The sequence below is a fragment of the Symsagittifera roscoffensis genome, chromosome 6 (genome assembly GCF_963678635.1).
Source record: "Symsagittifera roscoffensis chromosome 6, txSymRosc1.1, whole genome shotgun sequence".
Taxonomy (NCBI): Eukaryota; Metazoa; Xenacoelomorpha; order Acoela; family Convolutidae; genus Symsagittifera; species Symsagittifera roscoffensis.
In genome coordinates this window covers 28,897,403-28,923,325 of record NC_087067.1, presented here as the reverse complement: position 1 = coordinate 28,923,325, position 25,923 = coordinate 28,897,403, and the positions used below count along the sequence as shown (strand labels likewise).

The following is a 25,923-nucleotide window of genomic DNA, read 5'->3' as shown; positions in this document are numbered from 1 at the left end:
AAATTGTATCTTTTCATATATAATGGAAAGTTTCAAATCTACAGGAAAATTTTGTTATTCTTGCTTGTTGTGAATCCTACATTACGTATAACTCTCATTTATCTTTTTTAGTTTTTGGAAAAATTAATGCTTGGAAATTTTCCAGCTTTCCTTAACCATTTTTTTCATTATTTATCCTCAAAACAGTACTTTCCATCAATTTTTCTTGATGTTTTCTGGGATATAGGTTACTACGTTCTTTTTTTTCGGTGAAATGAAAAAATTTTTGTCACTGTTCTGCTAAACAGTTAGCTAGATTATATAATCTATGAAAACCTCGTTTCAAGGTGCTTTTTTCGATCCTTTTACAAAACTTGTTAATTGTTGTGTTTCCTCAGGTAGGGTTACTTAATTATATGTGGAGCATAAATCACATGTGGTAAAGGAATTTCATCCTCGTTTAAGTTTCAGCAAAACTATAAACCCTGCATATTGACATCAATAACAAGAGGGACACTTTTTTTCGGTAACATTTTTATTGGTCAATAAACTCTGAAAAGAACTTCGGTAGGATTTTTTTAACGAGACTCATTTTGGTCGTTGTCTTTTGATTTATTAGCTATCGAAGTCCTGAAGGAAAAATTTGATCAATCACCTTTTATGAAATTTTTTTCAAATTAGCCAAAAAAACTAGATTAATTATGAGGAAACTATTTTTTTTTCCGTTGACTGAAGTAACTTGCTGCAGTGGTAGCAAAATGAAGCGCCAAAAAATTCAGGCCAGTCCTGTAGCTCAGCTGGCGGCTGATCTTATCTATTAAACTACTCAGGCTTCAGCTGCTTCCTTATTCTCCTTTCATCGTACGGATTTTTTAACCAGAATAAACTTGATTTTTCAGATCAATCATCATCCGTTTATTAGTCCCTTTTAGTTAAAACCGCAGCCTTCGGTTATAATTGTTTTAACGGATGGCTTTTTTGGTTGCATAGTAGTCAGGGTGCTGTTTCTGTTTTTATTTCTGCATAATCAAAGCAAAAGAACAATCCTGGGCGAAATTAATAAAATCTTATCTATATCTTAAATTACTGGGTTAAAATTGAACTATTACTAGTCGCTTCTCTTTTAAAATACCGAGCAGGAAAACAAAAGAAATTTATGACTAGTATTCGAAGATTATCTTTTCTCAGAACAAAGATTCACAGTCCTAATGAAATAAAGTGAGTCATTTTTTGATTTAGTGAAAGGATACTTCCTACAGGGACATAGTTTTAGTCACTTAAATTTGAGTACTTTAATCAAACAAAATGATACCATAGCATTTTTTTTCGTGTATCACTCAACTTTATTAAAGCTAATTAAACGGTCATGAATTAGCATACTTTGAACCTAGTACAGTGCTGATTGATCCGACTATTGAAAAAAGCGAGGAATATGTATGCTCGGGATGGTTTTTTATTACAAAACTCAGGTTTCTCGGGGGATCGGTTGCTTGATCTGCATGCGCCCAACCCGGGGTGGACACCACTAAAGTAACAAGCCACGAGTGTGACGACACTGCTCGTTTTATATTTCGTACGCGGAGAAATGTTCCGCGCTTCCAATTGTTCCAAAATGAATTGAGACAACTTAATGGTTAAAAAATTTCTGTACAAGTCTCAAAATGTAAAATTTTATTTTTGATGATAATTAGATTTATCTGGACAAAACGAAAAAACTTTAAAATTTAAAAAACATTTTTTTCTAATTGGGTTGAAATTAAGTGGAAATTGATGAAGACAAAACTTGCGTGGAGTTTCTTGAGAACTCATATGGTGCTATTTGCTTAGATTTTCAGCAGAATTTAAATGGTAGGCCCAAAATTTTGCTGAAAGAACCGATTTTGCCTTTTTTAGTTGATCAAAAGTTAGGCCATAAACACCGAGGAGTTAATAATTGTCAAAATTATACAAAGTGAACATCTTGCAGAGCCAAATAAAATTTAAGAAAGGTATAATCTCCAAAAAAACATTGCGCACGTTTTTTTTGAAAAAATTTTTAAATAAAAACGGGGTTTAATTTTTGATTAAAAAAAGTTCAAAATTATCGGTTTTTTGGGTAAAACTTTGAACCCGCGAAGTTCGCCAACAGTTTTGCACAATTTTAATTCTGCTAAAAACAGCTAATTTTGTCTTTTTAGTTTTCACCTAAACTCAACCCAATTTGCGAAAAAAAATCGTTTTAATTATCCAGTTTAATGCGTCCGGTTAATTTAAATCCGCACTGTAAATTTTACATTTTTGATACAGGAGGGGGACTAGTTCTATGATCCAAAATTTTGTATTATTTTTTTTCTTCGAAAAAGCTACTGGCAATTGGGAAATCTAAAAGTGCCCCGTGCCTTTTGGGTACGGAAACGTTTTGTCCAGCGGACGAAGCAGAAACGCTATCCTTGGCTTCTTTTTGTTCAACAACTCAAACCGGGAAAAATCGAACAAGTGGGTGACGGAAACGTAAAGCTGGTGCTTGGCATTCTCAATGCGTGCTTCGGCTGGCACGACCGAGTTGTTGCCGTAGATAACGTTCAACACCACTTTGCCGGTGTAGTTTTCCGGCAGCACTGAATAACCGTTTAGGAACTCGCGCTTGTGCTGGAACATTGTAAGGGCCACCTGATCACTGCTTTGGAACCTGAAGCAAATAAAACTCTTAAAAAGTTTTTGAAGTTTTTTCTCAAATCTCGTTCGAACCCACTTCGACCCCAAAAGCGAATTCCTTATTAGGTTCCAGACTTGTAATGCCTAATTGTTGAAATAATCTTGCTAGATACAAAAGGGGGATTTAGATCCAGTTTGTTTTTTAATGCTCTGGTTAATTCAAAATTGAGCTGGTTTCACTGGAGTGAATAGATTCTATACGGCTGTTTGGTTTAGTAGAGTTTTTTACGCGCATTTTTTGACAATCATCATCTTTTACTTTGCTTATTTGCGGAAGCAGACCCAGATAGTGACTGCTTCAAAGCGGCTATGTTTTCTAATACAATCATGGGACATAGAAGTGGGAACTTTTTGGTTTCAATAAGCGAATGAATCAATTTTTTCATTCACGTTTTTGTTGTCTTTACTGAAACAATTTTAAGATATAGGGTTAGGTTTTGCGGTTTTTGAACTTTCACTGCATTTTGAACCAAGCATTTTTCTTTACCATTGGTACAAATGAACGGATAAAATGAAATGAAACAAGTTTTTTAAAGTCGTTTTGCCAAATTTGGTTAAATTTGGACTAAAAACTGTCAGGACAAAAACTGTTTTGAACTTTACCGCATTTTCGAAAACTCAAACAAAAACGGTTTGAAAAACGGTTTGAAAAATCGGTTTAACTTCGTTTTATCAAGAGCTTCCCAGTGAACCAAACTGCACCCAAAAGTTAAAACTCCTTGTGTTGTTTGCGAGGGTGTTTCCACAGTAAAAGCACCTCTGAAACAGCTTCTTCGGAACCAGATTTCTCAAGTTTTGATCCGACTAGCTCCATTCAAATATTTTCATCTACGACTTGTCAAAGTTTCGACTCTATATCTTAAATAGTTACAGAGAAAAACACCAAAGCGTGAAGAAAAAAAAACATCGTTAATTTGCTCGTTGAATTCCCCCCCCCCCTTTTTATAGGTATCATGTATTTGTTAATTCAGCAAGTTATCTGTTGAAAAGAAAGTTCTTCGTAGACTGATAAACTAGCAATTATCAACTGAGGTTAAATTGATAAGATTGATAAAAGTGTGCTAGCTTAAAATCATATTTGGGTTAATCGTACAATCTCTCTCTGCTCTCTCACCACTTAGAGACATTTGATTGTTTGGCTGGTTTTCAAATTTATTAGTAGAAGATTAGCATGCATTTGGGCTATAATTAAATCCTTGACCTTATGCGCCCTGCTTTATCCCTGAAATTTACATGAATTTCATTAATGATATCACAAATAGTTAATTCTGAGTTTCAATCGTTTTCCAAATGGAGAATATGGAGAAAACTATGATATCTTGATTTCACTTTAAGTTAGTGCACGCGCTCGTGTAATTTGAATTCTGCAAAAAAAAATTATTAGCAGAAGATGTACCATTGAAGATGGAAAAATTGCCAACAGTTTGACAAAAGAATTAAGTAATGAAATTTTTTGAAAAAAGGATAAAAATAGGAAAATATAGTTTTGTTTTACAAAATTGAACACAGCCAACAGACAGTACGAAAAGGGCCAGTGAACGCAAGTCAACAGAGAAAAATAATGAATGTTTTTTTTTGAAAAAACCTCGACTTTCGAATTTCAAAGAAAAAAGTCGCAATTAAAGCTCTTTGAAATTTTAGAACAAATTATGACAAGCACGTTTTGTTAACATAATTTGATATTATTAACCCAATTTGAAAAATTGAGAAAAATAGATCAATAAGTAAGCTTTTTATTTTGCTGAGAAATCTGAAACTTAAATTATATTTTTGAAACTTGAAATAAAATTTTACACTTTTGCTGTTCGATAGCTGAGTTTGGCTTTCATTTAACAAAAGAAAGGAACTGTTTGATAGTGGAGTCTTCGTCTAAAAAACATTCAGTTATATACTGCCTGTAAACTTTAAGCAATATTTAATAAATATCAAATTTCAGCAAATTCAGTGTTTTTAAAGCTAAATTTTAGAAATCAAAATTCAAACCACAAAAAAAATTAATTTCAGCCAGAACAAATTTTAAGACTTTTCACGAACACAAATCATGGCGACCTATACAATGATTTGAACTACGTTCAGTGACTCTTACTTAGCAGTAATTTTTTTCCAATTAAATACACTAACAATTCGAGTTCTTTGATTCTGATGTTACGATGAAAGGTATCGAAATTAATAAACAAAGCCAATAGAAAGTGTCAAGAAGGTAAGTAAACAGAAAAAGATACGGATTTATTTTTGGAATCTCAAGGAAACTCAAGGAACTTCCGAATTTCAAGGAAATAAATAGATGGCCTTTAAGCTTTTTGAAAATCTGGAACAATTTTAGACCGGCACCATTTTGACAAAATTAACCCAGTTTCAGGAAACTTTTAGTAGGTAAAGTCGTTTTCTGCTCGGAAAATCGATAATTAAATTCTCTTTCGAAACTAGAAGTTGATCAAGTGTTTTTGTGGATTTATACACTTTCGCGGTCCGATAGCGGAGTTTGCCTTCCTTTTAACAAAGGAAATAAATTGAACTAAAAGAAAAACAAAGATAGCCGGTAACTGTGCATGTGGCACAGAAGGTTCCGACCATAGTCCTAAAAAGACAACAGTTTTTTCGAATTATTGCCGTTTTATTTTTCGCCTGATTTTTCGTGGAAAACAAAAAGAAAAAATTAAAACACACCCGAATACAAAGTTCCTCCCCGTTTTCAATGGTCGGAACAACAATAGTCAAACGGAAAAAAAAATAATATTGGGTCTGAACATATTCTTAAGACTCATAGAAAAAAATCATGGCAGCCTTTATAAGTGCCTGAACTATGTTCATCGACTTTCAAACATTTCAACGAACATTATTTTTTTTTGGATTATATCTGTTTTTTTTGCTTTCGTTGGTCTCCAGTTTCAACTCGTCCTTTTCTTAAAGCAATTTTTTTTAGAGAAGGGGTGATAAAGTAAACAGCAATGAGAGAGTTTGGTTTGGCGCAGCATGTGCGAACTTTGGCTTTGCAACAAAAAGGGGCAATAGTACGGGTCTTTTTAACTACCCCCCTTATGGTACCTAGTAACGAATTGCCACCATTATAAAGGAACTTTTCAACGGTTACGCATATTTTGTACGTATTAAGGAGTACCCCCGTCCTCTTGCAAATAGTTTAGTGGGGGATAACTAAAGATATCCGAAATAGATCCAAACCTTATAGCTTTCTGTTCAAGTTTATGCAGCTGTTCTTTCTTCCACTTTATGAAGTTCTTCCTCCGCTCGTATTCTTCGGCCAAATCGACGATCACGTCGGATTCTGTCGAACGAAGGAGGAGCTCCTGGTGGTAAAATCACAATAGGCATCGTCAAAGTATTCCGTATGATATTATTGGCAAAGTTATTTATTTGTAAATTATCTCTCAATCATTTACCTTCCATGAACAAAGTCGGAATTCTCGACTATACCCTATTTTTCTAAAACCATAAAAACACAAATGGAAAAAACTATCGAATCTAATCGGCCGAAACTGTTTGAACAACCTTCGCATACTAAAAATAATTCTCGTTTTTATCGGGTATTTTTTGTTATACGGCCCAAAACTGCTCGATTCATTATTTTAAAAACCGGATTGTAAATGCCCAAATCTGATTGGCTGATTTTTTCAGCTGAAATGAATCTGTATCTTCATAAAAAAAACAAGCTCAATGAGCAATTCGATAAGTTTTAACCGTAGAACAAAAAATAGCATTTTTTCGTGAATTTATTGGAATTTGACGATGCCTACCTTCTCGGCGTAGGCATGTCCCTCGGCGTCAAATGGAACCTCTTTAATCTCGAAAAACGATTCATGTTCTTCTTCGTTCTCATCTTCATTTTTGTTGTCTTCAGATGAAACCTGTCAATGCACTTTGGTTCTCTTTAAAACTTTGGTGCAAAGTCAGAGCTCCCGAAATTTAAGAAAAATCAATCTCAGAAAATGCAAAAAGTCAGTCTGATAAGTCCTAAAAAAACAGAAGCCTATGCATCAAAACTTTTCCATTAGACAACGACCAACTAATCGAGCAATTTTTGGCTCAGAAAGGTCGAACTTTTAACTATCTCTCACAGATGATATTGAACTCTCTCAAAAACTAAAAAACTTTATCTGGGCAGCAAACAAGGACAGCAAAGATTGTGCAAGCGGATAACAACTTATCTCGCTCAAAGGTTTAAAAAAGTCATCATTCAATGATTCTCAGTCCATCTCCGGTTTTTTTGTTTTTACTCTCAAAAGAATTAGCTTACTTCTCGAGAAAATCAAAATACTTAAGATAATAGGCAAATAGCTTCTTGCAAAACTGTTTAAAAAATTGATATACACTAAAAGATTAGACGTTTTTTAAGATGCTAACTCACTTTTCCTTTATGAGGTATCGTCAACTTCACTGTCGGAGGAGCGTGAAATGCAAACTTCTTCCTTATTTTACCATCACTATCAATGCCACGCAGCGCTCCTTCGTCAATTGTCTCGTAGTGGTTTTCATTGGCGTTTGGAACCTTCGACTGTTCGAAATCAGAGGGAATGTCCACTCCACGTTCGACTCCAGTATAAACGAGTGGCATCCGCATCAGCTCCGCATGGATTCGAGACAGGGATTCTTATCAATCATTTAAATCAAAGCATTAAAGACATAAGAACACGGAAAAACAAAATGAGAATAAAAGACCCGACAGATTTTCAAAAAGAAAAGACGAAAACGAAAATATATAACAAAATTGAAAATTAAGGGCTCTTTTGGGAAAGTTAGGACCAGAAATTTATTTAACTTTTGTCACATAACTATAAGAAGCACTGATTGATTACTAAATTTTGATTAAAAACTATGTGCTCTTTAACATATTTTGCTGCCTCTTGGAGATCTTTCAACAAAAAGCACAAAAACCATGAAATAATTTCAATAACTGAATATCGTTTTTAATTTTTTTGTTCACATCTTCAAATTGAGGAGTTTGGGATTATATGCATTTCTTTCTCAAGGTCCGAGAAACTTTTTCGAAATGGTATACAAGTATACAAAACTTTCAAAAGTTTTTTGACGCATCCCCTTTTCCTTCGATAAAATCCTAGACCCACCATTGAATTCAGCAAAATGATTTCGCATTTCACCCCCTGTTATTCAAAAGCCAAACATTTGCATACTTTCAATTTAAAAAAGCATATTTTAAATGATGTTCTTGCTCAAATGCTTTTGTAAAATGACTTCAACATTTTTATTGCTGCAAAAGACTGTAATCGGACTATCAGAGCATTCTGTTCTTATTTCCAATGAGTAATAGATGAAAACATTATTCAAAGTGGGGCTCGAACCTGGGTCTTTGGGGTTCCACCTGGGTGCTGCAAAGATGCTTCTTTTAGGAACTGAAGCTACAGAGCCAGAAGTAACTGACGCCGAGGCTGTCTTAGAGGGATGTTTCAAAGTAGAAGTCTGATTGTCTTCGAGAGGCGCACTCTGCAAATTGTATTCCGTGTCCTCGTAGCATTCGATCAATGTCTCTTCATTTTCATCATCATCATCTTCCTCTGCTGTAAATAAAACAAAGATAAAACAGAGAATTGCAAAAAACTATAACAAAATAGACCCGAGTCGAATAGCATGTTTCGACCGTCTCGACAAAAATTCGGTGTTTCAACCGTCTCGACCAAAATTTGGCGTTTTTCGACCGTCTCGGCCAAAAATCGGTATGCTTTGACCGTCTCGACCAATTTCGTGTAGGTTTCGACTTTCTCGGCCGAAAAAAATGAGCTCGACTCTGCTTGTTTTGACGTCTCGCTCAAACTCCAGTATGTTTCGACTTCCAATTAACATGGATTATCCTAAATTAATGAATGTTATATGTCATGCTTTTAGGGTAAAATCTCCTGACAATTTTTGTACCAGAATGACATGATTAGAGTTTTTTGCGTTTTAAACGCTTGATAGATATATACCATTTTTGAACTGATTTTCCCATTTAGTGGATACGGTCGTTTTCGATTGGATTCGAAAGCAATAAGAAATTGTTGATATTTGAAAGAAATTTTCATTTGTGACTTCGTCACATGGCAGAATGATTGTGCTCGAGATGCTTCGGTCCGTCCTCGAGACATTTTTTGACAGTGCTCGAACAAATTTTCATGTTCGACCGTGCTCGCTTTATCTTTTGATCGTGCTCGAGCAAAATTTGATATATTCCCACTGTGTTCGAGAAAAATTTCGAGTTTGTGCTCGAAGCAAAACACTGCCTCGACTATTTTTTTTTCGGTCGAGGACTGAAATTCAGTCTTGACGTTTTTTTTGGCCCAAACATAAAGAGTGCACCTCAGGCCGGGGAAAATTTACCTTTTTAGAAAAAAAAGACATATGTTTTGTCTGTAAAATTTGCTTGCCAGTTGTTTGGAGTAAGTTTTATAAAAACCGCTCTAAAAGAAGAAAGGTGCATAAGCAGAAAACGTCTATATATAATCGATATCATGTTGATTTCGTCCGTGTTGACCACCCTTCTTCTTTTATATATATTTTTTGCGCGCTTGTTTGTCCCGATACATAAACCGTTCATGAAAACGCATGGCGATTATCGGCGCTGAGTGCCAACGAGCGCAAAGCAAGTCCTTCAACAGCTCACTGAAAGAAAGTTTTCACTATTAGTCCGTAATTATAGCCATAATGTTCTAATGCTTTTGGACTTTTTCTGCTTTTGAAGCAATCTGCTAAAGGCTCCGCTTTTTGTCAATATGGTGAGACTCTTCAATAGGCAGCCAGCTGTTTCAATTATATATACATATATCTTCCCTCTTATATATATATATATATATATATATATATATATGTGTGTGTGTGTGTGTGTGTGTGTGTGTGTGTGTATAAGTAACATACACTTATACACACACACACTTGTGTGCTCGTTGCTTGAGGGTGAAGCAACATTACCCAGCCCAGAAAAATAACCAAAAAAATAGCATGTAGTTCTTAAACAAGGGCACAACAGCGGTTCGCCGTTATGAGCTGTACAGCTCTTGTGTTGGTCCTTTCCCCGTGGATAAATGATCTTAATTTACTTAAAAGCAAAAGTTTAATATCTTTAAAATTTTGCCAAAATTTAGTAAATTGCTCCTATCATTACACTGATCTTATTCAGGTCGTTTTCATGACATTGTACATGCAAAACCGTTGAACCTTTTGGTGTCTGTAGCATTGAGTAACCAGCGGTTTTGTCACTTGTGTTCGGTTACGAACAAAATTCAAAAATTTTGGGAAAATTTCTAAGAAAATCATTTGTTTGTTTTATGGAAAAGCAGTAATCATACTACACATTCTATATATGAAAAATCACTAATCTAGACCTTCCATTTAATTTTTTTGTATTTTTTGAATTGCTTGAAAAATGTATGTTTAGTATTTTTCTAGATCTGAAAGTTGTATGATAAGCAATTTTGGTCAGCCCATCTATATAAATAACGTTGAAAAGCAGGAGAATTAAATTTGGAGATCAAATTTTTGATATTTCACGACTCTGGGGCTACTTTTATGTTTTTAATTAAACCAATAGGGCTCTACGTCAAAAAAACACACCTGGCCCCATAGTTTTTCATTAGTTTTCAGTTTTTCCAGTGTTTTCAGTTTTTTCCAGTTATTTTACATGGTAAGAACAAAAAAATGTCCGATTCAAATTTAACAAGCAAAACTGGGTATTTTGTGATTAGTAAGCGGATTCCGCAACAAGGACGCTCTCTTTTCTTTTTCTTTGACCAATCCGATTAAACTTTAACATGTTTAAAGAATTGCCTCTGAGTTCCAAAAACCTACACATAATAAAGTGTGTGCCTATCCAGTGCCATGTTTGGCCTCGTAACGTGGTTCAACTTGAAAACAAACCTTGATCAAAGGAGTTTTTGTCAACCACAGTTGCATCAGGAATCTGAAACAGACGCATGAATGAATTTTTTTGATAAATTAGGTTGTTTTGTTTTAGAGAAAATTAAAAATTTTGTGATCCAAAGACCAATTTTGCGGTGTCCCACCATGGTTAACGAAAAAAAAAAGATTTTAAAAAATACTTTTAAGTCAACTTTTGTTGAATGCAGTATAACTAGTGAAAAATGTGGTAAACGAACTATGCTATTTTTACCTAAATCGATTGGTTGCATATCGCAAATCATTTAAATATAGCCATTCAATATAGACCGCTTGAGCAATCAACCTACCGATTTTGAGTCGGAGTTCTTAACGGCTTCTTATTTGATCAAATTAAATCTTGCTTTACCTTGTCTAGTTCCCACGTTTCTTTTCCTGCAAATTTTCTGGATCTGATCAGCTGAGATCCATTCCCCGAAGGTATTTCTGTGAGACAAAATTCGCTGTCCTTTTTCAAGTTGCTCAAACTGTTTGTTTGTCTCAACTCGTTCAATTGTTGTTGGCGCGAGTTGTTTTTATTTTGGCGATGTTCGAAAGATCTGGTCCTATTTTCGCTATGGCTCCAATTGACCTCGTCAAAATAGACATTATAGCTGAAAGATAACAAGGGTCAAAATGTGGTATTGTTGAACAGTCTTTTCTGATTTGCAGCTCAAAACTAAGTAAACTCTAAATAGTTCGAACCAACAGAGACGCATTCCCGGATAGCCAAAAAATTAAAATGCAACATAACAACCAAAACAAAATATGACTAAAACAAGAAAACAAAATATGATTAAACGGCAGCAATTTCGTCATAAAATGAGGAATAATTTTAATTGAATGACGATCGAAACATCTTATTTGTTTTGAAACTAAGCTAACAAAAAGTCCAATAAACAAACAACTTTTTTTGAACAAAAGCTATGCTTTCATGGATTTAGACATCAGTAAAGGTGCGACTTCTTTAATATGCATTATTTTATCGGCTATCCCTAACATAAGTTTTTCAGCTATCCGAAGGCAACTTTTTTCAACTATCCAAAAAAAATTTTTTCACCTGCCAAGGAACAAAAATTTGTTTTGGCTGTCCAAAAAATAACCGCATAACAGCAGTAAGAGATAAGTGTCTTGTGAGACCTCGATTTTTTTACCTATTTTTGATCCAGATATTACTGAAACAGATCGGATCATATAGCATTATGACCCAATTTTCAAAATATCAAAAAATTTGAGTTATGACTTTCCGGGGTTGACCACAAATGCTATCCATACAATTTTCATACATGAAAAAATGCTAGTCATACATTTTTCATACAATTCCATAAGTAAAGAAACTTGAATGAAAGGTCTATGATAAGTGATTTTTCATATATGGAAAGTGTATGACTAGCATTTTTTCATAAATCAAAAACAATTATGGTCTCGCATTAAATATGCTTTTGAAACGGCCAAATCTGTCTTTCACAATTAACTGAAAATTAAGTAGTTGTTTCTAACTGATTGGATAATTCTAGCCAATCAAATTCAAGCAATTCAATTAGCCACTTCAATCAACAAGTGCAGCAGATAAAAATTCTAGCCGAAATTATCCAGGCAAAAACTTAATAAAATTGCTTCAACGAAACAAAAGTTCTATTTATTTAGTCATTTCGGCCGATAACTTTTATCTGCTTGAAATTGAAGTTGACATAACGAGCCATCATGTTTGAATTTGGTTGGCTATTGAGCCAATCAGACGGAAACTAATTTATTTTCAATTAAAGATGCGTTCAGATCTGATTGGCTAGGATAAATTTTTTTTATAAATGCGAGTATAAATTAGCAGATCATGGCTTGAGCTCAATTAAATTATCCAGCGCAACTAGCAACTAGCGTGTATTGTTTTAAGCTTGACCAATAGAGACTGTTTTGGTAATGCCCCCTCTTCCCTAAGAATGCAACGGAAAAAGAACAGTTTTCTTACGAACATTGATTTTTCTGGAATAATGCGGGGTTGATCTCAGAGTGTTGAATCAACTCGAAAAATTGCAAAACAAATGAATTTTAAATGACAACAATAACCGCATTTGGTTAGATACATATGAAATTTGAGTGAATAAAATTTACAACAAAAAATCAAAGGACCCGTTAGGAGCTATTTTTGGCTAAATCAATCAATTTTTGTCAGTTTCTGTAATATCGATTGAGTATTTTTGGTTGTAATATCGATTGAGTTAAGCAAATCAGTTTTTTTTTCTGTCAGTTTCTGTTTTATTTTTTTTGAAACATCTGAAAATTGATCAAAGTTTAAACTCAGTAGGGCAGATGGTATATTTTCATGCAGAAAAGTTGCGACTATCAGGTTTCTATAGTGAAGATTGTTTTGCATTTTATTGCTCCGACGTTCGAAGAAAGTGACAGAAAACCTGTGCTCGGGTTGGTTTTTTATCCAGGACATTTTCTTATTTTTAACAGGCATTTTTTTCTATACCGTTGTCGTGCAAAATCTTATCTTCTACTTTTTTTGTTTAAGCAAAATCTAAGCAAAGTTATCTTGCACTGATTGCCAGATGCGTTTTTTTTGGCTGTGACAAGCTTTTTGGTCGCAGTTTTCTGAAAATAACAAATTATTTCGCAATGAACAGAAGATTTCGTCACGAGGAGTATGAACGGTACAAAAATTCAAAAATTTGGTGATTTTGGCTCTTTCCTAGTATACAGCTCAACACTGATGTTGTTCATATTTTGAAGTTTGGATCGTAATGCTCAATTCTGATTGGTTGAAATTGTTATAGCTTATGAAAACTTGTTTTTTTTCGTAAAAATAGAAAACCTTAAAAATAATTTGATAGCTTCGGGTGTTCGCATCCGGTTTTAAGTTTTAATAATCGATTATATTACGATTTTAGCACGAGTCTTATTAAAATTGAAAAACAATCGATTTTAATCAACTAATAATCGATTATAATCTTTCATTTCAGACTCAAATTATAATTATTTATAATTAATTATAATCCCTTATAATCCATTATAATCGATTGTTTATTCGTCTATTTTTCGATACAATTATAAGCAATTATACTTGATTATAGTCTATTATTTTTATTCAAATTTCTAATTCATTTTTTTTTGCGCAAAAATCCATTATAATTGATTAAAATTGATTGTAATTATTTTTGTTTGTCCATTTTGTCTTCAAAGTTGCATCTAATTTGCTAATATTTTATGCTTTTCGTAGACGTGGGTTCCTATGAAAAATGCGAAAAATGTTTTTAAAGTTTTCCAATCAATTCTAGTTTTTAGGGTTTTTTTTATTTCTTGCCCATTAGAATTGTTTTGTGATTTTTATTTTAAGCTTTTTTAACCACCAAAACATCAGCAAATGATTTAGGTTCATGATTGACTCGGAAGATTTATTTTTTATGTACCGCGGGAATCTTTCCACTATTATGAAAGGATTTCGATGAAACTTTTGTTTCGTGGTAAAACTTTGTGTTCAGAAGAGCCAAAGTGTTCAAGAGAATACTTTGGAAAATTTGGAAACTAATTTATTTTCAATTAAAGATGCGTTCAGATCTGATTGGCCAGGATATTTTTTTTTATGAATGCTAGTATAAATTAGCAGATCATGGCTAGAGCTCACTTAAATTATCCAGCGCAACTAGCAACTAGCGTGTATTATCTTGACCAATAGAGACTGTTTTGGGAATGCCCCCTCTTTCCTAAGGATGCAACGGAAAAAGAACAGTTTTCTTACGAACATTGATTTTTCTGGAAATTTTTTCAATTTTTAATGGCAAACGTTTATACCTCCTTGGGTCTTTTGGATCCGTCTTCCCGGTCCTCTGATACACGGTCGTGGAACTTGTTTTGTGCTTTTTCAGCCATGTTGGGGCCTTGGGTGGGCTTAGTTCCTTGGGGTCAACAACTTCCGGAGCCTTGGGATCCGCTGCCACGTCATCATCCAAAATGATTGGAGCTTTGAGGGGCGTACACTAAGTCACTTCTCTTCTCCCAATCTAGGGTAAGTTCAACTTCCGGGAGGTTTCCCGCCTTGTCTAAACAAGATAACTTTTGATAAACAACATTGTTCCAATTTAAGTTTTTCAATGACGGCTTTTTCGTTAAATTTCGCAGTGCCGTATTTGCTTCTCGACCATGGTATGCTTCGAACGACGTTAATTTAGTTTTAGAATGTGGCACGAAACGTAATGCACTAAGCGCACGGGATATCATTGCTCCAAACTTGTAGTTTTTATTTTCCTGAAGATAAGTCAACACGTAATTTTTTATCGACCCAATAGTCCCTTCAACCATTCCTGTTGCGCGATGGTCCCTAACTGGAGATTTAATAAGTTCGATACCTTCGTAGTTACAGAAATTTTGAATTTCATTAGAGAAAAACCCCGTGGCTTGATCCATGTGCAATTTCCTTGAGTGTCCATGAGTATTTATGTACTTCCCTAGGAACTTCAATACATTTTTTGATTTGTTGCTTGAACAAACATACGCCGACGGCCAATGCGAGAAAGTATCTACTGCTACAAGTACATACTTTTTCCGACCCTTTACATAATTTACTGGACCCCAGAAACCTAATTGGACCAAATCATTTGGTTCCTTAGGAACATACGTTTCCCCCATGTCACTTTTCGGAATGTCCGGTTTAAGGTTTTTACCTGCTTCTAAGCAACTTTTGCAGTATTTTGCTGTGGCCGCGATATTTCGATGCATAAGGGGAATCCACACGTCCTTTGCTACCGCGAACATCTTGTCCCGCCCATGATGGTTGTAATGTAGGCGATTCAGAATTGCTGACGATAGGTCCTTCGGTATTGCTAACCGGCCTTCCATCCACAGGCAATTCTCACGTACTGCAAAATCGTTGTAATGCTGGGCGTAATATTGTCCTAATCTTGTAATAATCTCCTTTGCTCGTGGGTTTTTGTCTCTGATGTTGTCTCGGATGGTCTTCATAATTGGGTCTTTTTCAATGTTTGCTTCAATCAATTTTAAATTCAAAACTTCCGGTGTTTAATTTTCTTCACTATTTTACTATCCGATGGCACTATAGAATAGATCCATTTTTCATTTTGTACAAGTGGGTACGATAAACCGGGGAACTGATGTGGAAAAGATATAATTGTATTTAGTTTTTTAGAATTAGTTTGTTTGATGTCAAGTTTTTCGGGTGGTATCATTTCAATATCGGAATCCGAACTAACGCTAGGAGGTTGATTTAGGCGGTTCAGTACAACATTTAGATTAACATTTCCCAAATTTGTTGATGTGTTGACTATTGCCGAAGTTGGAGGATCATTTTTCTCTGGCGAATTACTCATTTTTGTATATTTTGGGTTACTCAAGTTATTTCGAATTAGGGTTTTGCTACTGTGTTTTTTCAAAGTAAATGGCTTTTCACTATAATCTTTACTAGTGTAATTCTTCAAAGTAAGTGGCTCTTCACTGTAATCTTGTAAGACGGATGGTTTGCAACTGTAAATTTTCAACGCAGAAGGCTTGCAATTGTAGTTAGTTGAAATGGAAGGGTTTCGAGAGTATTGAATCAATTTTATATGTTTGCAACTGTAATTTAAGCAATGAGAACAAAGTCTGAATCTCGTTCTTCGGTATTTACATGTTTCCGCCGGTATGTAAATATCTCGACGCTGATTGGTTAACCGCCGGTTGCATGTAAACACGCCCTCTATTGAGCGTTTGTGCTCACGGTGAATATTTGCATAATCGTCTTTTCTTTCATTCTCATTGAATGAAACTGATTTCGTTGTGTCGAAACATGACTGTTTGCCCCCTACCGTCGGTTTTCGCTGAATGTTATTCACTTCTTGACCCCTAGGCTTCATTTTATCCTTGGGCCTCAACGCCGCGTATCATTCTTATCTTTGCTACTGTAAAATTTTCATCGTAATGACTTGTCTCGGGTGCCTCTGCGGACGGAAACCGAGACAAATAGTCAGCCATCCCCATTTTTGACCCTTGTCTATGTTCAACTTTAAAGTCGTATGGCACCAGTCGATCATACCATCGAGTTAATCGACTGAAAAATGTTTTATTTCCTTTCGGTGACGAATTCAACAATGTAAGTAGCGCTTTATGGTCAGATATCACTGTGAAATACCGACCGTATATTTAATTTCGAAAATTTTCCGTGGCCCACACTACCGCGAGTAATTCTACCTCGTTTGTGGAGTATTTTTTCTCAGCCGGATTAAGATAACGGGATGCAAACGAAATCGGGTGCCACCCGGATGCGCCATACTGTTCTAAAACGGCCCCTAGGCCATCGTGACTAGCGTCACAAATAATTCTAGTTTCACGGTGAATGTCGAAGTGTCGTAATTCGACAATAATTTCCACCAGCGATATTAATTGTTGGAACGCATTTTCGCAAACGGGTGTCCAGACAAAATCGTTATTTTGACTCAGTAGTGGCCTTAACGGTGCGCTTAATTCAGCGAGTTTGGGTAAAAGTTTGTGTAAGCTGTGCAGTGAACCCATCAAAGATTTCAACTGCTTTCGAGAATTGGGGTTTTTAAGTCTTCTATTGCTTTGTTTTTCTTACTAAGGGCGTGATACCACTTTCCCCAATTCGAAATCCGAGCCATTCGCGCTCCGTTTTCGCAAATTCGCATTTTCGCAATTTTAACGCGACATTGGAGACATCCAGCTTTTTCAATATCTATTCCACCAACGCAATGTGTTCGATTTTAGTTCCTTTTGAAGTAATTAAGATATCATCCATAAACGCGTTAGCCTGGGGGAACTCCTTAAGTAAATTATCAATTACCTTCTGGAATTCCGCCGGCATTGACGTAAGTCCGTAAAATCGGTTTTTAAAACGATAAGTCCCCGTGGATTTACCGCCGACTAGTGAGTTTTTGCATTGCTCGCTCGTTTTTTGTTCTAATGCGACTTGTCCGTACGCATATGTGAAATCCAATGTTGTAAAATATACATTCCCCGATTTTTTCTCCGCAATAATCTAACTTAATCCGTCTATTAATTCGTCAATATTTGGCATTTGGTACTTATTTTTGTGTACCTGTTTGTTCAATTCTCTTGATTCTAGTGCTAATTTTATGCTTCCGTCCTTTTTTACTGTAATGACGATAGGAGAGACGAAATACTTATCTGAGCACTCTTTTAATTTTACGATATGTCCTTCATTTATCAGTCGATGAATTTCTATATCCACCTTTTCTTGTAGACTGATTGGCACCCTGCGCCCTTTTGTTGTATAGGTTTCAAATTTTCAAAAAATTCAGATCTTACTTTCGCATTCCGGATCTTCCCTATCATAGTAAATAAATTTGGGTACAACTTACAGAAGTATAATTGCAATTCGTCGTATTCCTCCTCCTCCTGACTGATCCCTTCCCCTGTGATTCCCATCACTTTCTTCCGTTGGACTAACTCGAGACCTAGGGTGCCCATCAGATCGCGCCCCAGGATTGACTGATCATTTCCGGATATTACTGACACTTGTGCTGGTTCTGCCCAGCCATTTAATGACATCATCACTGTTACCTTCCCTAGTATGTTTATTCGGTTGTTGTTGTAACCCAGAAATTCCTCTTTTGACGGCTGTAGTTGAATATTTGCTTTTCCTAACGTTGTTTTTAGGACGTTTATGCGGAAAATAGTCACTGGGGATCCATTATCTATCCACAACCACATCTTCTTCCCTGACACCTTCACTTGAACGCGGGCCCCAGGGATCTTCAATTCAGTCTCATTCTTCTTCCTTTTTATCGACATTGCCATGTAGTCGTCCGATCCCGACGTCATGGAATCACTTTCCCCGCACCCCTGCTGATTCACCCACGACACTGGGTCTTCATTCAATTCATTTACGTTCTGCGTACTCTGATGATGCTCATTTTCCTCCCTGACCAATCCAACTCGTCCTCGTCCTCTCCATTGGTTAGTACCCCTTCTAATTCCTCGACATATTTGTTCAAAATGTCCCAATTTTCGACACGAGTTACATGTTGCTCCCTTTGCAGGACAGCTCGCGATGTGATCCAGGGTAAAATTTGGTGCATCGCAATTGTAACACCTACGGTTATTTCCGCTTCCCCCACTACTACTTGATCCTTGGGTGTATCCTCCACGTCCTGCACGTCCTCGACCTCGAAAAAATCCTTGTCCCCTTCTTATATTATTCACCGGTTCCTGTTTTATTGAAATTGCCGGAGCTGATGAAGCTGGTTTTCCCGTATATGATTTGTATGCGCGCTCACCACGTTCGTATGATATGGCGATCCGGTAAACTTCCTCAAGTAACTTAGTTGATCGTGATAATTCTCGTTGGCAATCCGATTCTCGCATATTCATAATGAAAATATCATGAATGTTTTCGGCCGCATTTGCAAAATCACATCTTCCTGCTAGGGCGCTTAGCTCCGCATGAAAATTTTCGAAAGTTTCGTTCTCACGTTGTTTTCGTCCGTAAAAGAGACCCCGCTCATGAGTTACATTCCTGTCACGTTGGAAAACATTTTGCGTCTCATCCAGGACCCGTGGGTACCGTTCCGTTTTAAGGTTGACCGTCGGTTTTCGTGCTTTGAATATCCGTTGCGCCTCATCTCCGATACAAAGATATAAGTTAGACTTTAAATTCTTTTCCGAATCGAGACGGTTTTTTCCATTGACTTCTTCAGGCATCGCCGTGATAGCCGCCGCATTTAGAGTACTCGCAAAGTAGAATACATTGGGATCAATGTCGTATTTTGCTATCATCCCCCAGTGAAATTTATTTATCCACTCCTCCCAATATACTGGAGGTTCCGGCGTTCGTGTTTCCCAAAATGCTACTATGTTTAATGGATTTTTTCCCCCTCCTTTTTTCTCTGCTGGCTGCGCCATGTTAAGGTCGTAAGTTTGGAAATTCAAAAAGGTTGTTAATAAATTGTATTGTAGACAAACTGTTAGGCATCAAATCGAAATCTTACTGCACTCTTTTATTTCAGATCCCATCGGACATTAGAGATCGCAAGGTCAAGACAGCAGGTCCCCAGACAGAAAGAAGAATTGATAGCACTTACATAAACTCAAACTGGTGTCTATCTAGAAGAATTGATAGCACTTACATAAACTCAAAACTGGTCCCTATCTCAACAGAAAGCTAATTTTTCAAAATCAGGCATTTTCTTTTTGTTCCATCTAAACAAAATTAATTTACTAAAAATTTAAATTAAAACAAAGATCAAAAAGCAGAGCTTTTATTGATTATTTTTGTCACCAAAAACACAGTAAAAGTTAAATGACTACAGATATTAAGAAAATTCAATCAAAAGTTTACAATACCACACACAATCACGACCCAGATTTGGATTACACTCTGAAGCCGAAGATTTAAATTTCGTCAATAATTTCATGCTGTTTTGCAAAAAAAAGCAGTGTGAGGGATTAAAAACCTTCATGAGCGGGTCGATGAAAACTGGATAGAAAAGTTGATCGATTCAGAAGTGAATGGTTGCACCCTATTTCGCCCTAGCAAACGACCTGGTTTTCTATCTTCAATACCGCACAAACATATCTTGCACAAACTGAACAAACTTATTGGAGTCGCAGTATTTTGCATCCAAATATTTTTGTCGAAAGTTCAAAAATCGGACAATTTTTTGCGATGCAGTTTTTGGCACGTCCCCCAGTCCATAGGAGCAAATTGATGCAATTTTTAATCTGTGGAAGAATAAAAAAGAAAAAAACTAAATTTATTTTTTCTATTATGGACAAATAGAAATTTGCATTTAAACTAGCCAATCATTTTCAAGTGACTGCATCAGTTATTTTGATTGACTTTTAGCAATATAATTAACCTCATAGGCCTCTCAGCTCTCCAGTGATAAGTTTAGCGAAAAAGAGCTTGAAATAAGTGTTAATTTGACCGTTGATTGAAACTCATTTACAAGAGAAATGTGTAAAATGGCCCTTCTTGAAGAGTCTACTGTTTTCTGGGGAAAGGAAGGGAAAAAATATTCGAAGTTGATGAAAGTGTATTTTAGTGTCGAGAAATTAACATCGACTGGATTTACCCACAACTGTAGGTATTTGGGAATTATTACCGCGAATCTGAGAAAAAATTTTATATGCTGTCCCTGATTGTTCTTCCTCGACCCATCTCCCTATCAAACAACAGTCAAATTGTCCCGGAACGCGAATTTTTCCGACGAACGGAAAGATCACGGTGGCATCATAGATGAGGGCTTTTTTTTCGAAAAACTAAAAAAATAATCAATTTTTTGTTGATCCGTTCATTTCCTGCCATACGAATCTAACCGGAGAAATGCAAACTTGCGAAATAAGCGGTATTAAGGAACGGTATAAATCCAATTGATCTCGCATCGTATTTATGCAAATTTAAATGGAGGAAGCTTCATAATGTAAAACAATGAAATCCATTTGCCCCAACTGTCAAAGAAACTGCTCACACTTGGCCCGCCCATTGATAGTTTTTTGTATTTTAGTAATAACTGAGGTAAACGTATGAAAATTACGAAATATCATTTTAATTTGAAGTTTCTCATTTTTTGATGTCCGCATAGTGCATAAGACCCGGATTCGCTTACGCGTTTTACTGTTCGTTGCTTACAACTCCAATTATTTTAATTGCGCATGATAATTGATACACATGCTAATTCCTACAGCCCCAACCAACTCATTCGTTGCTGCAAGATTTGTCTAATCAAATTTGCATTTTTGATTTGCGAGCACTTTGCTTAACATGTAATTGGATGAAAGTGCAATTTTCATAAATTTTAAAAAGAATTGGGGTAAAGTGCGAATAAACAGCAAATTGAAACATTTCTAAGATACAGATGCGCATATCTAAAACCCATTCGATTCTTGGACACGTTCACACGTTTTTTCCCGAAACTTTGGCGATGACTCATTTAGCATGAAGCTCGTCTGGCATAAAATTTTGAAGTTGCCCATAAGTTTCAATTAGCATTATATTCATTTAAAAAAATTGGCCCATGTGAATAACCTTCCCATCTCCTCCGCCTCAAAACTATCTTCACCTCATTTGATGAGTACAATTTTTGTTTAAAGTTCTCAATATCTCATCAAATTCTTAACATCTAGATAAGTACACATTTTAGCTTAAAATTCATAGTATATCATTAAAATCTTTATCCCATTAGCATAGGTTATTTCGCGTGTAGTAAGGGCCGTGTTAGGGTGGTATATTTACTGGCATAAAACCGACTAGCATAAAAATTGTATTCATTAGCATAAATTGCTTGATTTATTCAGCTATGAAGCATCAACTGGTTTTTAAAAAACCTCTTTTATCAACTGGTTATAAAAAAATATCCTATGTTAATTTTAGAAAATATCTTAGATCTTTGACTCACTCGACACTCTCTGCGTCGTCATTTTCTGCTAAGTCACCTGTCGGCTTTTCCATAACTCCGCTTGAAATTTCCTCCTTACTTTCGTGACCTTCGATCACTTCGGAGCTCCCTTGTCTGAGTCCATCTTCAGGTTGTGTACTGTTGGGGCTGCCATTGTTGTAGAGACTTGACAAGTTGTTCTTCAGCTTTTCTTCTTCAAACTCCAGCTCCCTTCGTTGTTCCTCAAGTCTGAAATGAAAATTTTAAAAAATTCCGCAAAAACTTCGAGCAGTTAAAATTACACATGATTCGTTAAATCATTTTTTGTTGTTTAAATTTTTCTAGCTGCCTGCTTCGAGGATATATAACCATATGGCAATGGCCGAAGTTGTGGTTCTATGATCAGACTACCGTGACCGAATTTCAGTATTTCCAGACCATCGTGTCCAAAAGTCGGCATTCCCAGACCTCCGAAATTCAGACTTTGCAGATTGAAGAATAAATAACAACGACTAAAAAAAATTGACCGACACCGAAGAAAAGTGAGACTTTTTCAACTGTTGCGCTCTTTCGGTGCTTCATATTCAAATATTATGTAAAATTTAAGGCTGTTTGTTTTTTGCGTAGCGCCTTACGTTTTTGGCTATACGATTGAGCAATCAAGTGTTTCAATATAAAATAGGTTGCTTATTGCAAGTTTCAAATTTTACTTTTTATTTTTCAACCATATTTTGAAGTTTACTCATCTTTTCAAAATTTAGATAATAGGCCGACAAGTAAATAAGATCATCTTTTCCACAAGCCCAAAAATACTTGCTACATACCATTATTACTACTATTATGCTATATAACAACAAATTGTCACTATTTTTGAACAATTGTTACGTAACTCTGATATAGTTTGCAAATTATGATGCAATTTCTGCTTCAAGATAAAGCTCTTTTTAGAGAACAACTGCCAAAGATTTGAGCTCTTTACGCCAAATTAATTTTAACAAATACCCAAAAATCGTCAATTTGGTATAACTTTATTTTTTCAGGTCATTAGCATTGTTATTTGCATAAAATGTCGATCGAGGTTGAGATCTCCGAATGAAGATAAAAGGGTACAATGGAAAATCCAATGTTTACACCTCGACAATCTAGGCTTTAAAATATTACCAAAATTGCGTGCGAATAAGCAGACATGAGATTAGATAGCTAAATCTATCTATGCCTGAGAACCGAAGACTAACCAAAACTAAAATTCCAGGCGACATCGACAAGAAAATTTTGGGGATAGCTGCTAAAAACTGTCGTTAATTTCAAAACTACAGGACACAAAACGATCAAACAAAACTGATAGCAGAGCAATTCACTACCTACTTTTAAAAAGATAACGCGAAAAACCGCAAATGCACGCAACTACCTTTTTTACCTGCTAAATCAAGCTTCCCTTAATGTCTTTTCTTGATAAATCGCCGCCAAAAAAAATCATTGTTCACGACACAACACATCAAATAATTCCGTTACTAGTAAATTTTAAATTACACACGGTATAGGAGGAGAAAACGGGAAAAAAAGACCAAGAGAAAAAGACCATGAGAACCGAGACAACAGCGATTGAAAGCCTGGCGGTGACCATCGAAAATGAGACTATTTTTTTTATAGTTTTTGAGAAAACTCAGGAAATTTTGTAGACGCGGCTTTCATAGTGGCTGCTACAAAAGGGGACGAAAACTACATCTACACTTCAAGATGGTCCAAATTCAGAAGTGGGATTTAATTTAAAAAAATTAATGGTTTTTGTTTCTACTAATTCCAAAGCAACTGAAGCAGATTTTGATCCATCCAATAATGCATTCAACGCATCCAGGACTCGACGGGTCTTTTGAGGTTGCAAAAAATGTCTGGTATTGCTACCTACATCAGCACAATGCTGCAATGGCCTAAAATTGCAAAATTGAAGCGAATGGTATTAAACTTAAAAAAACTTATCTCTAAAGGAAAACATTTAACGGCACTGGACGCTGTGGTACAGCACAACGAGGAATTTCAACAGGATTTTACAGACATTGGCTGAAAAGAAAAAGAAGTACAGTGCTGATTTAAATTATCCGGACAAAACAAACAAAACTTGAATTTTCAAACGCGTTTTTCTCAAATTGGGTTGAGATTAGACAAAAAGTGAAGCGAACAAAAATTGCTTAGAATTTCACCAGAATTAATATGGTGCCATTTTTTCTCCGAAACTCTCAACAAAAGTTTTACCCCAAACATGGGTCATTTTGGCTTTTTTCAATTAATCAAAAATTACGCTGAAACTACTTTGTTAATTGATATGAAAATTTTATCACAGGAAGCCTCTTACGCAGCTCAACAAAGTTTAACAAGGATTAAATTTCCAAACATTTGCGCAAATTGTTTAAAATTTATTTTTAAACAGAGATTCTGGGTTTTATATAGTAAAAATCACATTTATTGAATATCAATTGAAATTTTTTTCATTTATACTAGTTTTTGGAGATTTAACCCTTCTTAAACTTTGTTGAACTGCGTAAGAGGCTTCATGTGATATAATTTTCATATCAATTAACAAAGTAGTTTCAGCGTAATTCTTGATTAATTGAAAAAAGTCAAAATGACCCATGTTTGGGGTAAAATTTTTGTTGAGAGTTTCGGAGCCATATTAAAAAATGGCACCATATTAATTCTGGTGAAATTCTAAGCAACTTTTGTCCTCTTCACTTTTTGTCTAATCTTAACCCAATTTGAGAAAAACGCGTTTGAAAATTCAAGTTTTGTTCGTTTTGTCCGGATAATTTAAATCAGCACTGTATAAATGAGTGTTTAAATGGACAGATTTTCAAGGTTTCCAACCGTTAAAAAGTCCATAACAAGATGGCAGCAAAATCACAAATTGAAAACAAGCATAACGTTAACAACGAGGTACCAAGAAAGACAAGTTGTGCTCTAGTCCTAGGCTTCCTAGTGAAACGAAACTTAGTTTACAGCAAAAGTAACAACACATAAATATTTTTGCGCCAGAAGGTGATCGTATATCAACAGAGGTATGGAACAGAGGGTAAGAAAAATCTTAAAAACAGACTTTCAAGATTGAAGAAAGACAAAACACAAAAGTTATGTGAGCTTTTGTCAGAATTTATCATTACTCCTTAATTCACCCCAATGCAACAAGCATAATTACACAAGCATAATTTCGGCACAAAATACACCGTCGACAGAAAACTAAACAATTCTTTTTAGTAAAATTAGCACCTCTCCAAAATACAATACCCTCATGTTTGGACGCAAAAGCTACTGACAAACGAGCCGCATTATCCATTTGGATTAGAGAGGGGTAGCAGTGAAGGCGAGCTTGACTTGTTATACAGAGACTTAAAAGAGTTCTTACCCTCCCTAGAAGAACCCATATGCAACTCACCACAAAAGAATATACCAAGCAAACAGAAAAACGCCACCTAAGAAACGTTTACGTCGGCAACCAAAAACGGCATTAGGGAAACAAGGCTGCAGTACATCCCCAGACAGAAAAAAAAAAACCAACGCACTTCAGCTGGAAACCAGCGACGAAGAGTTTGACTGGAGACTGTCCGAGAAAGTTTCAATCCCACGCACCTTTTTTCAGCAGAACATCGTATGATATGTGACAAAATTAAAACTATGATTTAAAAATAAACCAAAAAAAAATTGCATAAGACAAGAAATTAAATTCGTTCGACGACAACTCAGAAAAAAAAAACGAATTGCATAATTTAATTTTCTAAAAGATAATTCAAAGGCCTTGAGCAAACCATATGAATAAAAAACAACAAAACTCAAATAAATTGTTAGAAAAACAGGTGCAAAATTTATTTTAAAAAAAAGGAATATTTTTTTCACAAAATAAAAAAATTACATAAGTTTTTATCCGCACACCGAATGATTCTGGGAGGTCAAAAACTGACCAAGAATAATCAGACTCAACCCGTACCTAAGTGCAAACGCAGTTGCACATATGACCATTCAAAACCTTTCGTCGTTGATG

General features: G+C 35.5%; 1 protein-coding gene across 2 annotated transcripts in view; it reads right to left on the bottom strand.

Moving 5' to 3' along the window:
* Positions 1-25,923, bottom strand: part of LOC134847939 (uncharacterized) — a 38,389-nt gene that overhangs the window by 5,643 nt on the left and 6,823 nt on the right. Inside the window, exons 2-10 of one of the 2 annotated variants that reach the window (XM_063865237.1) lie at positions 21,918-22,145; positions 10,922-11,165; positions 10,534-10,576; positions 7,989-8,204; positions 7,037-7,278; positions 6,426-6,536; positions 5,854-5,978; positions 3,875-3,895; positions 2,358-2,647 (exon numbers count right to left, since the gene is read on the bottom strand). In XM_063865237.1, coding sequence (XP_063721307.1) covers positions 2,358-2,647; positions 3,875-3,895; positions 5,854-5,978; positions 6,426-6,536; positions 7,037-7,278; positions 7,989-8,204; positions 10,534-10,576; positions 10,922-11,165; positions 21,918-22,145 — 1,520 coding nt within the window. The remainder of the gene's footprint in view (positions 1-2,357; positions 2,648-3,874; positions 3,896-5,853; positions 5,979-6,425; positions 6,537-7,036; positions 7,279-7,988; positions 8,205-10,533; positions 10,577-10,921; positions 11,166-21,917; positions 22,146-25,923) is intronic. The other variant, XM_063865238.1, reaches the window with a different exon arrangement.